General features: G+C 43.8%; 1 protein-coding gene across 4 annotated transcripts; it reads right to left on the bottom strand.

Moving 5' to 3' along the window:
* Positions 1–1,463: 1,463 nt before the first annotated feature.
* On the bottom strand, positions 1,464–13,926 carry MBD4 (methyl-CpG binding domain 4, DNA glycosylase). Of its 4 annotated transcripts, none has more exons than XM_043975403.1 (8): positions 13,818–13,926; positions 11,780–12,011; positions 10,253–11,097; positions 8,283–8,357; positions 8,073–8,207; positions 5,298–5,447; positions 4,245–4,348; positions 1,464–2,297 (listed from the first exon to the last, which is right to left on the bottom strand). In XM_043975403.1, exons 2-8 carry the CDS (start codon positions 11,977–11,979, stop codon positions 2,220–2,222), a joined length of 1,587 nt encoding a protein of 528 aa, XP_043831338.1. In that variant the 5' UTR covers positions 11,980–12,011; positions 13,818–13,926; the 3' UTR covers positions 1,464–2,219. The 4 variants fall into 4 exon arrangements, with proteins under 4 accessions (XP_043831338.1, XP_043831337.1, XP_043831339.1 ...); XM_043975402.1 differs by having other exon boundaries at positions 13,497–13,914; XM_043975404.1 differs by lacking the exon at positions 8,283–8,357 and having other exon boundaries at positions 13,497–13,914.
* Between the last annotated feature and the right edge of the window lie 311 nt (positions 13,927–14,237).

Genomic DNA, 14,237 nt, shown 5'->3' with positions numbered 1-14,237 from the left:
TGCAGCTTAAACACTAAGACTTTTGGGATACTCTGAATATAGTATGGCATTTTTTTTTTGTCTCAAAAAATATTCTGGGGCAGCTAGATGGCGCAGTGGTTAAAGCACCGGCCCTGGATTCAGGAGTACCTGAGTTCAAATCCAGCCTCAGACACTTGACACTTACTAGCTGTGTGACCCTGGGCAAGTCACTTAACCCCCATTGCCTAAAAAAAAAATATTCTGCACTTAATAGATGAATAAAGCTGGCATTTCCACTTAAAAGAACCCCCCCCCAAAAAAGAGGATTGTCAATGAAACTGCAAATCTCGATTGCTTGCTTTTAAGCATGTAATAAATATGTAACTCGTTCAAGCCTGCCCAGCTGATGTTTCTGTTCTCTTCTGTGCATTAAAATGAAAAAAAAAGCTTCAACTACTCCTTCTTTCCCCCACCCCCTTCCCTGTCTTCTTCCTAGTGTGATAATCTTGTAAAAATTAGGTTAAGAAAATTAGCTTTAATTCTTTCTGGGTTTGTTTTTTTTTGGATCCTCCTTTTAGACTAATGTGGAAATATGTTCAACATGATTGTAATGTATAACCTGTATCAGATTGCTTGCTGGCCTTGGGAGGGGGGAAGGAAGGAAGGGTGGGAGAAAAATTTGCAACTCAAAAAAATATCTTTACATGTAATTGGAAAAAAATTTTTTGAAAAAAGAATGAAAAAAGAAAATTAACTTGAACATTGAAGCAGCTTTTCATGGAAGTGGTGACCTATCCTGCTTTATGTTATACCAGGATTGTTAGGGATAACTTTATGTAAGGACTGAGTGTTTCTAGGAGAGAAATTAATAGTGATTAATATTAATAATAATGTTAAATATTAATAATAATAATTGCAATAATATGAGATACTTGTCTCTCCAGTGCCTAGGCCCATGACTGAATCTGTGCAGGGCCCCCAACCAGTATCTGTAGAGGATAATCATGAAACACCAAATAGATGAGGTTTATTTTGGAGGGCCCTCAACCCACTTGGGCTGCTCCCCAGTCCCACCCATTGTCCTCCTTCTCCCCCTCTCAGATGGCATCACACACAGCAAGAATCCTCTAGGACAGAGGCGTCAAACATGAATGCTGACCCTAAAATGTAACAAAATAAATAAAAATACAACAGGTAACATTACATTTTAAAACTAAGTTAATTAATATGCAGCCCAAGGATTCTTATGTATGAATTAATGGCTCCGTTTCTATTTGGTTTTGGCACCATTGCCGTGGGACCACTATGTCAGCACTTGGCCACAATTTGAGGTGTGTGTGATCATATTAGTATTTTCCCAAGTCAGGTCTCTAGGTTCTCACAGAATTAAAGCCCAAGTCCCCATCTTTCTCTGGCAGCTCATGGCTCAATAAAGCATTTAAATAAGAGACCAGGCAGGGCAAGAAGCTTGTTTATTTGAAGCCGAACAGCCACGGTGGTGATATAATGTGACCATATGGAAGCATAAGGACTTCAGGGTAGGGCTGCTTCCCCAAGACTGTAGGGGTTTTACCAAGGGCCTTGGCATTCTTTATTTCCCCTATTAGTTCACACTAAATCTATGCTTACTGGGCTATGTAAAGAATCACTGGACCCCTTAGAATCTATTCAAGGCCATTTACACTAAGACGCATACGTACACATGAATATAAATGACCAATAGGCACATTTTGTTCCCTATTTTCAGGGTATTTGAATTGCGACAGGGATCAGAGGTTTCCCCGCTCTGGAATTCTGGTTTCAGTCAGCTTGTGCAGAAAGTTTTCTGGTTTTGACATGAAGCCGTGGGAGCTGTGGGCTCTGAAATTCCACAACCCAAAAGGGACATGGAGGTGGGGGTCCATCTCCGGGTCTCAATTTTACGCATCTTGCAAACTTAGACAAAATCAGCCCTGGAAGGCACTGCATACTTCAAGGAGAAAAAAACAAAACAAAACAACTCCTATAAAAAACAAGTTGGATTTGCTCACTATTTATTTTAAAAAGTATCAAAGCATTTTTCTGGCACATCTGGTTCCAAATGCAATGGAGACCATGGCTATTATTGAATAAAATGTGGATAACTTGGTTTCATCCCTGTTTGCTGTGATTTGAATCTGCACAGGCAGAGAGTGTGATGAGTGGCTGTGATGAGTCCATGCTCCTCAGAAAGGGAGGCCTGATACAGGCAGAAATCTAGTTTAAAACATTATGGCTTTTCAACTAAGACTTAGTTTTTCATGATTTTCCCAGAGCCAGTCGTGATATTTATTTAACTTATGGTCTTCAGGATGAACCTGGAAGAAAACATTGGGAAAAAAGAGATTAAGAAGGAGCAGAAACAAATCCCAGATATTAATTTCTATTAAAAGCATTCTTTTTTTTTTTGGTGAGGCAATTGGGGTTAAGTGACTTGCCCAGGGTCACACAGCTAGTAAGTGTCAATCATCTGAGGCTGGATTTGAACTCAGGTACTCCTGACTCCAGGGCTGGTGCTCTATGCACTGCGCCACCTAGCTGCCCCTATTAAAAGCATTCTTTAAGCCCCAGGGGGTACAGAATCATTCGAATCAGTTAGCAGTATCACACCCATGACCACTTGTGTCTGATATGGGAGGCTCATCTAATAGGGTGAACTATAAACAGGCAATGCAGGAGATTGGGGTCAGAGAGCCTGGGTCTGAATCCTGCTTCTGCTGCTTCCTACTATATGACTGTTGGCAAGTCGTTGGAATCCACCTGGGCCTCACTTTCTTCATCTGCAAAATGAGGATGAACACCAAGCTCCTCTGGGCAGAGGGAGGGCAAGCAGGCAGGTCTCACCACCCAGGAAGGTGCAAAAGGAAGACGTTTACTAAGATCTCCCAATAGGTGGTGGACGAAAAGGATGGATGTGAGCTGGATCCCAGGTGGTTAGGTGGATTCAGAGCTGCACAAACAACCAAACTGAAGGCATCCTCTCAAGCCAGAGGGAGACGGATAAGGACAGAATGTGCTTGTGAAATTTATGGGTGACGCCAACCTGGGAGGCTACATACACTGAATGCCAGAACTGAAGCCCAAAAAGATGAGCCCAAGTCTAACAAATTAAATACTAATCTATTAAAGCTTACATGGCACTAAGACTTTTAGGACACCCTATGCAATAGGACTGAAAGCCAATCTTGCACTCAGGGACTTCTCTGTTTTAGAAAAAATCATGTAGAGGATGCTGGGAATGTGGCCGGGTGGTGGCTCACAGGACAAAGCCTTAGGGAGGGTCACTGACTGAAACATCTGTGTCAGCAGCATTTAGTTGAAGAGAAATGAATGCCATTTTAGGCTGCATTAACTGAAGCCCAGGGTGCAGTAGACCTTGGGTGTCCTATGCTGGTTAGCCTGAACACTTCTGGAACCTTGTGCTCTACTATATATATGAGTAATGCTGACAAACCAGAGCATGTCCTGGGGAGGGTGACCAGGATGGTGAAGGGGCTTCGGATCATGTCCCACGAGGAAGTGACCTGGGGAGGTTTTACCCGGAGACAAAGCAGTGTAGGCCAGGGACAAGTAGATCCCTTAAATCATCAAAGGGCTGTTTTGTGGAAGAGGAATTGGATGGATTCTGTTGCCTCCTGGTGAGGAGAGAGTCCCCAGTCTGCCTGTCACCTTGGGGGGTGTTGGAGCAGAGCGTTCATGATCGGGTTTGTTCTGTAAGGGATGCTGCCACCGGCTGGCTCATGGCTCGTGGCTCACAGCTCACAAAGGGGCAGCCACTGAGAGTTCACAATGCACTTTGCTCAGAACGACCCCGAGCTGAGGGCACCCAAGCATCACGAGGATGATCACACTCCTGTTTTACCAATGAAGAAGCAGAGGCAGAGAGAAGGGAAGGGACTTGCCCAAGGCCACACAGCTAGAAACCAGCAGAGCTCCCATGGAAGCCCAGATCTCTGGGTTCTGAGCCCTGGACTCTTCCCACTTCCCACCCATCTATGGGAGGCAAGAGTCAAGCAGGGTGGGATTAGACTGGACGGCCTGTAAGGTGCCTTCTAGGATGGGGTCAGGATGGGGTGTGACGCGGCCAGAGAGCAGAGGTTGTGTGTGGCTGAGGGAAGAGGCAGCTTTCCTTGGAGAGACCCTATCTCCCAGCCCAAACCCTCCCACGGTCGCCGTGGTGACCGCAGAGCTGAAAGGAGTGGCTTTCCTCCTCAGACACAAAGGCTGTCACTTTGTCAGGCTTCTGGGCATGGGAGGCTCCTCACCTGCTTCCATTCGTTGACACAAAAAATTCTGTAGGAGTCATTGCCGTATTTTCCAATGCCATGCAGTTCGATTGGGTACCTCCACTGTTTAGTCAGGTATTCATCTAGAAGAAAGACTCATAAGATGAGGGGGTTAACGAGCCCCAAGAACAGGGGACAGAATGACAGGAAGAGAAGGGAAAAGGCTGGCAAGTCTTCCCTGACCACCTCGGCATTCAGGGTGTGATATGACACCACACACTAAGTGACCTCCTATTAAGGCCATGACATCTGAAGTGAGAAGAGACCACCTGCACTCTCCCTCCTCAGAATGACTGTGCTGGTTACCTTCCAGGGCACCCATTTGGTACTTTGTCATCTTTTTGGGTGTGTCTACACTTCTGATGGGCCGCTAGGTGGCGCCACAGAACGCCAGGCCTGAAGGCAGGAAGACTCATCTTCCTAGCTGTGTGACCCTGGCCGGGCAAGTTAATCCTGTTCTTCTCAGTTTCCTCATCTGTAAAACGAGCTGCAGGAAATGGCAAGCCACCCCAGTATTTTTGCCAAGAAAACCCCAAATGGAGTCATGGACATAACTGAACAACAACAATACCACTTTTCATCTTCAATCAGACTTTAAGCAACTGGAGGGCAGGGACTTGCCTCTGACACTGCTTTGTGTGTTTCACAACAGCCTGTCAAAGTGCTGGACCCTTATTAAGTGCTTACTGACTACTGGTTGTTTGACCTAGTGGTAAACTGAGGCCCAGGAGAGGTGGGTTGGTTTTCATATCCTATATCCCCCACTGTGCTAAATGAATGCATTCCATGCTCAGGGTATAACAGGATGCCAGTATTTTATTTTATTTTATTTTATTTTATTTTTCGGGACAGTAAGGGTTAAGTGACTTGCCCAGGGTCACACAACTAGTAAGTGTCAAGTGTCTGAGGCTGGATTTGAACTCAGGTCCTCCTGAATCCAGGTCCAGTGCTCTATCCACTGCACCACCTAGCTGCCCCCAAGGATGCCAGTATTTTAGCTGTGATTGTCTTTGAAGAGTCATCTGAAAGTACCTGAGAATTTGATGATTGTTTTGGCTCTAAGGTCGTACAGGCCGAGCGGCTTGAGGAGTTCTGATACCTCCCTCCAGTCTGCGGCTCTCGCCACCTCAGCCGAAGGGTACTTCTCCAGGAACTCCCAGAGCACAGGTATTGCCATCTTGCCTGGATAAAAACAACAGCTGGTGAACACGGTCACTGAGGAGGGACTTTTCTATTTGTTTATTTCTCAGAGATTAAGAAGCTCAAAGCAGGTTTACTTGTGGCTGAAAAAAAGGTTTTCTGCCCCAGGCAGGTTTTACTGATGATACCCAGAGAAATAGGGTGATCTGGCCCAAATCGGCCCTCTCTGCTAGGCCAAGCTAGGTAAGGTTGCCTCCACCTGTCATTCCTGAAACTAGGGAGTACCTGCCTAGAAAACCGATACTTGTTGGCTAATAGCTTGGAACATAAAGAATGGATTAGTCAGGGGCACTATGTGCTATTAGTTGCTGAAGGATATATTAATCCAAGTAACAAAATGATAAAATTATAGCTAGTCTTCCTCCCCAACAAAACAAAAAACAGAAATGCCAAATGATAATAGGGAACTTCTGGAAAGAAATATGCACAAGTGAGATACAGCATGTCTAGCAGAGTAAGTGATAACAACTGAAGTCACTTCCCTGGATCACAAAAACAATAACAAATGCAGCAAATCAAATTAAAGAGAAAAGCCAAAAAAAGAGGAAAAAGGACAGAAACCTTTCAAAGAAAAACCTTAAAGGAAAACTAATAGAAAGTCTGAAGAAATAAATAAATGAAAATGAGATTTCTCTAGAAGACCAGAATAAGAGTGACCACACCATACTTCTAGCTAACAGATGTATTGTAAAAAGACCCAGAGTTGGGGCAGCTAGGTGGCGCAGTGGATAAAGCACTGGCCCTGGATTCAGGAGGACCTGAGTTCAAATCCGGCCTCAGACACTTGACACTTAGTAGCTGTGTGACCCTGGGCAAGTCACTTAATCCCAATTGCCTCACCCCCTGCCTCAAAATAGGAAAAGACCCAGAATTGTTAAGAATTCCAATAAGTAATGATAAAGCATACTATCCACTTCTAAAGAAAGAACAGATATTGACTGAACAAAGACTAAAGCATGCTATTTTGCACTTTCTTTCATTTTTTCTTTTACTCAAGTTTTCTTGTACAAAATGACTAATATGGTAATATTCTACACAACTACACATGTATAACCTATATCTGACTGCTTACAGCCTCAAGAAGGGGAGACAGGAGGGAGGGAAGGAAGGAGGGATAAAATTTGGAACTCAAAACTATAAATAAAATTTTTTTTTTTAGTTAAAAAAAACCCAACAACAACAAACACAAACAAACAAAGAATCCCAATAAGCCCCCTGACCCACCCTGGGAGGCATTATTACCCCCAAGAGGAAAGACCTCATGGACATTAAGAGATGCATAGCGGGGCAGCTAGGTGGCACAGTGGATAAAGCACCGGCCCTGGATTCAGGACTCCCTGAGTTCAAATCCGACCTCAGACACTTGACACCTAACTAGCTGTGTGACTCTGGGCAAGTCACTTAACCCTCATTGCCCTGCAAAAAAAAAAAAAAAAAAAAAAAAAAAAAAGAGATGCATAGCAGCAAGCAGTCTTTGTAGTACTGAAGAACTGAAAATAAAGTAGATGCCCATTGACTGGGGAATGGCTACACAAGCTGCGGTACCCGAGTGTAGTGAATATCACTGAACTGTAAAAAACTACAAATTTGATGACTGTTGAGAAGCATGGGAAGAAGTATCAACTGATGCAAAGTAAGCAGACCTGGGACAACAACACACACAATGACCACAACTATAAACACGGAATGAATGAACAGCAAAATAAATAAACAAAACTGATTACAGTGAAATCATAATGATTAAGCTTGTTCCCAAGGGAGAGTACGTCTCTTGTTTCTTTGCAGAGATGGGGAGTGATGGGTCTAAGTGCTCTTTATATAATGTCAGACCTTTTTCAAGGTGTGACTTTTACTAACCTTTTCTCTTTTTATTACCAAGCACTGTGCTAAGCACTGCAGATCAAAGAGAAAAAAAGCTGAGGCAGTCCCTGCTTTTTCAGGAAGCTAGGATTCTAACAGGGGAGATAACGTGAGCAGGATGGATGGGTAAACTCAGCAGTCTTCAGGGCACAGTCACAGGCCAGGTGACTGGAAATAAGATTGTTCGTGGAATTCAAGATGAAGAACATAAGTGACTATACATAGGAAAGATCAGAGAAAATATCACTGAAGCCTAAGTAGAATGGCTCTGAGAGAAAGAAATGAAAGAGAGAAGAACACACAATAGAAAAACATTTTAGAAATGGTGAAACTGGAAGAGCCCAAGCTCTACAAAGTAAAGCAAGAGGACCGAGTTTGGGGACACAAAGCTGAGAATTATTGGTTTCCAAGAAAAATATGAAGAAACAGTTGAATGGATGATGTTAAACAGTTACTGTAGTAACTAAAACCTAGTAGGTTTTCCACAGAAGCAGGAAGGTATCTTGATGAAAAATGAAGACAGCATTTTCACCCACCATTTGAAAGCTGGAGAGAGAGAGAGATCTTGGATACTTTCTGGTCCAAACCCCTCATTTTAACCATCAGGAAAGCTGATGCCCAGAGAGACAATTCACTTGCCTAGGGCGACGTATTTGGTTGGTGGCTGAGCCAGGCCTAGAAAGCAGGTCTTTACGCTTCTGCTAATACAGGGCTACACACCATAGTCTCAAAACTGGTCTCACTTACCCGAAGTCCTATTGAGGAATATGGTAGCGATGAGGAGCTTCCAGGGGTCATGAAAGAGTGTTTCTTGGACAAGATTAAAAGGGGACCGAGGTGGAGTCCACTTTTTAAAGAGTTTCCGTCGAGGTGGACTAAGGGCTAAACAAATACATCATGTCAATGCTAAATAAATACGCAGAGTGGCCTCAGAATCCAACTGTTACATTCCCGTACCTTCTTTATTGTATTTGTTGGAAAAGTACTGGCTGGTTTTCCTTCTCTCCACTTGTGGTCGTTGGATGGTGTTTTCTGGAAAGAGAATTAGCAATGGATGGAGTGGGGGAGCTGGAGTCAGGAGACCCAAGTTTTAATCTCACCTCAGACGTGTCAGTTGTGTGACCTTAGGCAAGTCATTTAACTTCTATTTGCCTCAGTTTCCTCAATTGTTAAATGAGGATGATTGCCCAGAACTGTCATGAGGTTAAGATGACATTTGTAAAGAGTGTTGCAAAGAGCTATATAAATGCTAGCTTTTGGTATTATTATTATTCTGTTTTGCTTTGTTTTGGGGTGGTTTTTTTTGGTATTATTATTTAGAAAATTCACGATTCAAGTAAACATCATGGGAACAGGAACAATAAAAAGGAGAGGCACACTGTCCAAAGCTTTATGACATGAGGGGCTATAAGCACCAATGATGACTTAAATACCGTATGGACGTGGAGTCTGTAGAGAGCTATGGCAACTGAGCAAACTCTGTCTTCCTGACAGGCCTAAATGCTGAAGGGACTGATCCCAAAGGAACCATTCAGCAGTCAGAGCACCTGGCAGGCCTCTTAGCTCCTGGAATGTAACTGGGAATTTTTACATTGTCATCAGAGCTCTCCAGTGCAGTTTCTAGAAAACTCATACATGTACATAAATCCCTGCTCATAGGGATAAGAGCTGGCAGTTATAGGCCACTGTAAATATGACAAAGCAACATGGATGATACTGCCGCATTCTGATACTCATTCCTGAGGCAGATATTATGGACTTCAAGCCTACTAGCCATCTCCTCCGCTGCGGTCAAACCCTCTTATCTGAAGTTCAGCTCCTAATGGGCAAACTCCTATTTGCAGAGTACGGGTAACGTATTCTGGTCTCAGAATCTCAGAGCTGGAGAAGGCCATCCCGTCTATCTTGGATCTGAAGAAGTATCCAGCCCCGTGAGGCTTGCCAGGACCTCTGCTCGCCCCACTGGCAGAGCTGTGGAGAACCTGGTCATTTCCACACACCACAATGGCAGGAGGCCCGTAGTGGGGCAAAGAGGTATTCACTGATGCCATGATGAATAAACACACTACTGCAGTGCTGCCTAAAAAGAGTCACTTTTAAGGGATGATATATGGAATCTCTTCTCCACTGAGGCATCATAAAAGTAAAACCTCCGCTAAGCTCTGGTCTCCGTATTAAAACTAGACTTCAAATTAGAGATGAACCAAGTGATGATAGTGGTGAATTATTTAAAGGAACATTTCCGAGTAGTTATATGAGAAGGTGAAAAATTCTGCATGATCATAGAAACAATTTATAGATACAACACAATATATACATAGAGGTATGAAGAATGGCAGAAAAGATTATTACTCACTGACTCATGTAGAACAAAATAAGGCACAAGACCCCAGATCCTTGCCCAGGGGGGTTGTTTGCTAATATTGTGGAAGATGGAGAAGAGGGAGAGCCAACAGCCATGTTCCACTCCCTGTTGGTACTCCTAATCCTCAGAGAGTAAAGCATAGCACGCTTGGGAAGCCCAGGAGCTACTAGGGGTGGGGGAGGTGGCAGGGGTTATCTGCTTTAGAGACCCTCCAGGGGAAGATTAGAAATGATAACTTATCTTAATATAAATATTATGGGTGCTTCTCTAAGACTGTGTTTTTTCTAGATTGTCAAGATGAAAATCCTGTCACAGTCAGTTATAATGTGTAAGTTAGAAAAAGGAAAAAAAAAAAAGAAAGAAAAATCCCACACAACCTAGTCATTGGGGGCCTATAGTACAGAATGTTTTTGAATTTCCTCCAGATGTTTTATTTTTTTAGATCTTAGATTCTTAATTAAGTTCTAATCGCTGTCCAGGCCCAGAGTACAAAATTCTGTAATGGTAAACCTTATGAACTCCCCCAAGGAAATTTCAGGAGTTCGTGAAAACATAAATATACCTTGAAATGTTGTCACCGAAGTCAAGTCTTCTTCTTCCAGGGAGCTGCGGCTGTCTCTTTCAGAATTACATTTTAAAATGTCAGCAGGCAAATGCTCCTTCTTTTCCCCAGTTTCTATAAAGGTCCTTTCAGATCCCACAGAAGTCCGCCCACTCTTTTCTTTATATTCTGAAACTTCATTGGCACATAGTGTATTTTCTGTACAAGAAGCTCCTTGTGCAGTCTGTGTTTGGGAATGTGAGCCTGAAGCAAACACTTTATTTATCAGTTCTTTTCCTTCTTCAGCAATCACCTTTACATTCTCATCACTCGTCTGGTCAGCAGAACGGCACAGGGGTCTCTCAAGGTGATCATCCTGTGCGATGGAAATAGCTTCCTTAGTAGATGCTGCCTTTTTCTGCCTTTGAGTGCAAGCGGAATGACCCTTCTGACCCCGTTTCTTAGCTTCCTTACCATGACTCCCTTTTGTAGTCGCTACCTTTCCTGCAGGCGTTTGCAGCTTCTGAGAGTCAATGACATCAGCCCCTTCTTGGAGCCTGTGGTTGGAAGTGAAGCAAGACGGTTCACTATTCTGGTCTTGCACCTGTGAAGCCCTACATGGGGGAGGAGGCGCATCTTTCTCTTCCCTTCGAGGCCTCCTAAGCTTAGGCTTTGGGCTCAGGCCCCTCTCCTCCACCTGGAGCTGTGTTGCCAGAGCTTCCACGCTGAGATGTGGGGGTTCTGATGGAAGGTTACTCTTGGGAGGGGCCCGGAAGTCAAAGTCTTCTGGCGTAAGAGAAGTCTCTCCACTTTTGTGCAGGTAACATGCAAGTACATTTTTGGATCTGAGCTTCACTCCTTCAGGGCTAGAAAAGGAAATAAAGAGAACTGATGCAGTGATGAATATGAACAACTTAAAAAGAGAAACGAACCAAATTTGTGATGGCTAATCAAGAATTTCCATTCCAAGACTTGTAAAAGGCACTTACCTTTGACTATTGAAAATGATGATCAAACTTTGATTTTAGAGTATTTCCATTCAAGATGGGAGGAGAGAGAAGGGAATAAGCATTTTATACACACACACACACACATATCACCTAATGTGTGTCAGGCACTGTGTGTACTGAGCACTTTATAAATATCATCTCATTTGATCCTCACAATAACCCTGGTAGGTAGGTGTTAGACCTCCATTTTACAGTTGAAGAAACCAAGGTACAAAAAGGCTAAGTGATTAGCCTAGGGTTACACAGCTAGTATGAGGTAGGATTTGAACTTAGGTCTTCCTGACTCCAAACACTCTATCTTTCTGTGCCACTGAGCTGCCAAAGGTGATTTCAAAGAGTTCAAAGTATTTTCTAATACAGTAATGTAGGTTTAGCAGTTGCCTTACAATACAGGCAAAAAAAAGGAGAAAGGTATATTTTTAGACCACAAAATTCCTGTTCTTGTATTTATCACCTGCCTGGGCACATCACACAGTTGGTTCTAAATTAATGTTTGCTGAATGAATGATTTATGACGCATCTTATCTACTTTATTTACCTGATAAAATAAACATCATATTTTCCAGCAGTTTTCCCAGATAATCTTTGTTTCACAATTCTTTGCCATCCACAAGGAGTAGACTTAGAGCACTCCATGACAGTATCACCATTGCACTGAGTGCTGGCATTAGGTTCCTGTAGCTGGAGAGTTGTTTCTTCTCTTCTTTCTATTTCTAACTGTTTCTCATCATCTCCCATTTTTTTCAACTCCTGGGATTTCAATTTCCTCACTGAAAGAGAAATGACATATTACTGGGTTTGCTCATTCAATCAGGAACATGAATCAGTGGTTATTTGGAGAAGAACAAGAACCAATGGTTATTTGGATAAAAGGAGAGACTCAAGTTAAGGACTTATCTATGTTGGAAGACTCATCTTACTGAGTTCAGATTTGGCCTCAGACATTTACTAGCTGTGTGGCCCTGGACGAGTCACTTAACCCTGTTTACCTCAGTTTTCTCATCTATAAAATGAGCTGGAGATGGAAATGGCAAACCACTCCAGTGTCTTTGCCAAGAAAACCCCAAATGGGGTCACAAAGTGTCGGACACAACTGAAGCAACTAACAACAATGTTGTGTGGAGACCTCTGGGTGTCAGGTCTCCAATATAAATGACAGGCACAACAAATACAATTATGATGTCTTAAACTATTTGTTAGGATCTTTTGTCTTGTTTTGTTTATCAAAGAACACTGTAAAAATCTGATTATGTTTCATATGAGTTTAAGAACACTTGACAGTCGCTAAATGAGAGAATCATAGAATACTGGAGATGGAAGGCATCTTAGAGATGTCCATTTTTCTCACTGTACAGGGGAGGGAACAGACCGAAATAAAATGACTTGCCTAAGGTTGTGTAGCTAGTGATTGCATAGCCAAGTCTGAGCAGTTCTCTAGCATTCTTTCCACTACACCGTTTTGGCTAATTTTAAGAAATGTCAAGGTTTTACACCTGCTCTTTAAGCCAACTTTATCAGAAATCTTTTCAGCTAAGCAGGGAATCATGGATCTTTTCTAAGCCTGATAGCACCTCAGTTGATTTACAGATTAGTAAGACCTCTAATACAGTGATTCTTCTCCCATGCCTTAAAAGCTTACTGAAGCCATTCTCAGATGCTACAAAGGCAAGAATGCTGCGAACATAACAAAAAACTGAAAATGAAATGGACTCAGGTGGTTACAGTGGGGGAAAAAAAACACCAAAACAAACAAACAAACAAAACAAGCACTGGATTAGGTCAGAAGACCTAGACTGAAGCCCCAGCTTTGTGACCTGGGATAAGTCTCACTGCTCTCTTGTCTATTTCATTTGAAAAAGTGGGATGAATGTAAATGATCTCTCAAGTAGGTAACAATTTCCGAAATTTAAGACTAAGCTGGACACAGCTCAAATCATTTGTGACACCTTCCCTTTAGCCTCCCCTATTTCCCCATCTTTCTGACCCCATGCCATAATTTAGCTCTTAATTATGATGATGCACACGCAATTACAAATACCACTGGCATCATAGTAGTAAAAGGTCGAGGTTAGACTACGGAGCTCAAATTCTCTAGCAATTCTAACAAAGACTCTATTACGGTGGCCCCGGGGCTGACCTCCTAATTCCCGTGTCAGGCGCTCACACGTCCTAACAACACTTGTCCTTTCCTTGTTTCACATTCGAAAGTCTCGTCCACCCACCCCAGACCGCTGGGTAAGGGGCAGGGACCGTACCGGTTCCTCCTTTCTCCGTAGCCCCTGAGGTCTGCACAAGTGGGCAAGCTCGAAGGTGGCTGGACTCGGCAGAAGGGGGGCGAGCCGTACCAGATAACCCTAGGGTCGGGCTCTTAGTCCAAGCTCAGGAGAAGGCGGCTGAAGAGGGAGGATTGGTTCGTCACCTCGGCTGGGCTGAGCGGTAGAGAAGAGAGGAAGCGGAGTAGAAAGGGGGCAAAAAGAGGAAGTTCTAAGCTGGCCGAGACGCTCAGGGGGAGGGGGCAGGACAGGGCAGCTGTGCCCGCGGCGCCGCGCCGCGGCCACGGGGGCCTGGAACCACACCTCTGCCTCCAGCCGAAACCCTCGGGCTGAGGGTTGGGAGACTCAGACTGTTAGCTCATTCCTGCTCTCTTAGAGGGGTTCCTGGGCGGCGCCATCTTGGACGGCCTCGACAGTCACATGATTAGTGGCCCCGCCTCCCCTTTCCCGCCAATTGCCTATTCACCACGCAAGCGTAGGTAGCCTAAGCGCCTAGCGTCCCGAACCCGTACATGTGCAATTGCACCTTGACGGTCTTCTATCTCCCTTTTATGCACAGAGTTCACTACGTAGGAATGCGCTTGTACATGTACTTATGGTTGGGTGTATTTCAGAAGGGGCTTCTTTGTAAGTCATCTTCGCCCCACTGCTCTATTATTTTACTCCCCTCATCTCCACTCTGCGCAGATAGTTCCTCAGCCATGCGCAATCCAACAAGCTCCC

The sequence above is a fragment of the Dromiciops gliroides genome, chromosome 1, assembly GCF_019393635.1.
Source record: "Dromiciops gliroides isolate mDroGli1 chromosome 1, mDroGli1.pri, whole genome shotgun sequence".
NCBI classification, from domain to species: Eukaryota; Metazoa; Chordata; class Mammalia; order Microbiotheria; family Microbiotheriidae; genus Dromiciops; species Dromiciops gliroides.
Note: the sequence above shows the minus strand (reverse complement) of the source record. Positions and strands in the feature narration are given on the sequence as shown.

Excerpts from the sequence above, each read along its gene's own strand:
- MBD4 (XM_043975403.1), bottom strand. The coding sequence starts at position 11,979 with ATGGGAGATGATGAGAAACAGTTAGAAATAGAAAGAAGAGAAGAAACA. Across the intron at positions 8,358-10,252 it reads TTCGGTGACAACATTTCAAG|AAAACACCATCCAACGACCA; the intron begins GTATATTTATGT and ends TTCTCTTTCCAG. Across the intron at positions 5,448-8,072 it reads ATTCCTCAATAGGACTTCGG|GCAAGATGGCAATACCTGTG; the intron begins GTAAGTGAGACC and ends GTTTTTATCCAG.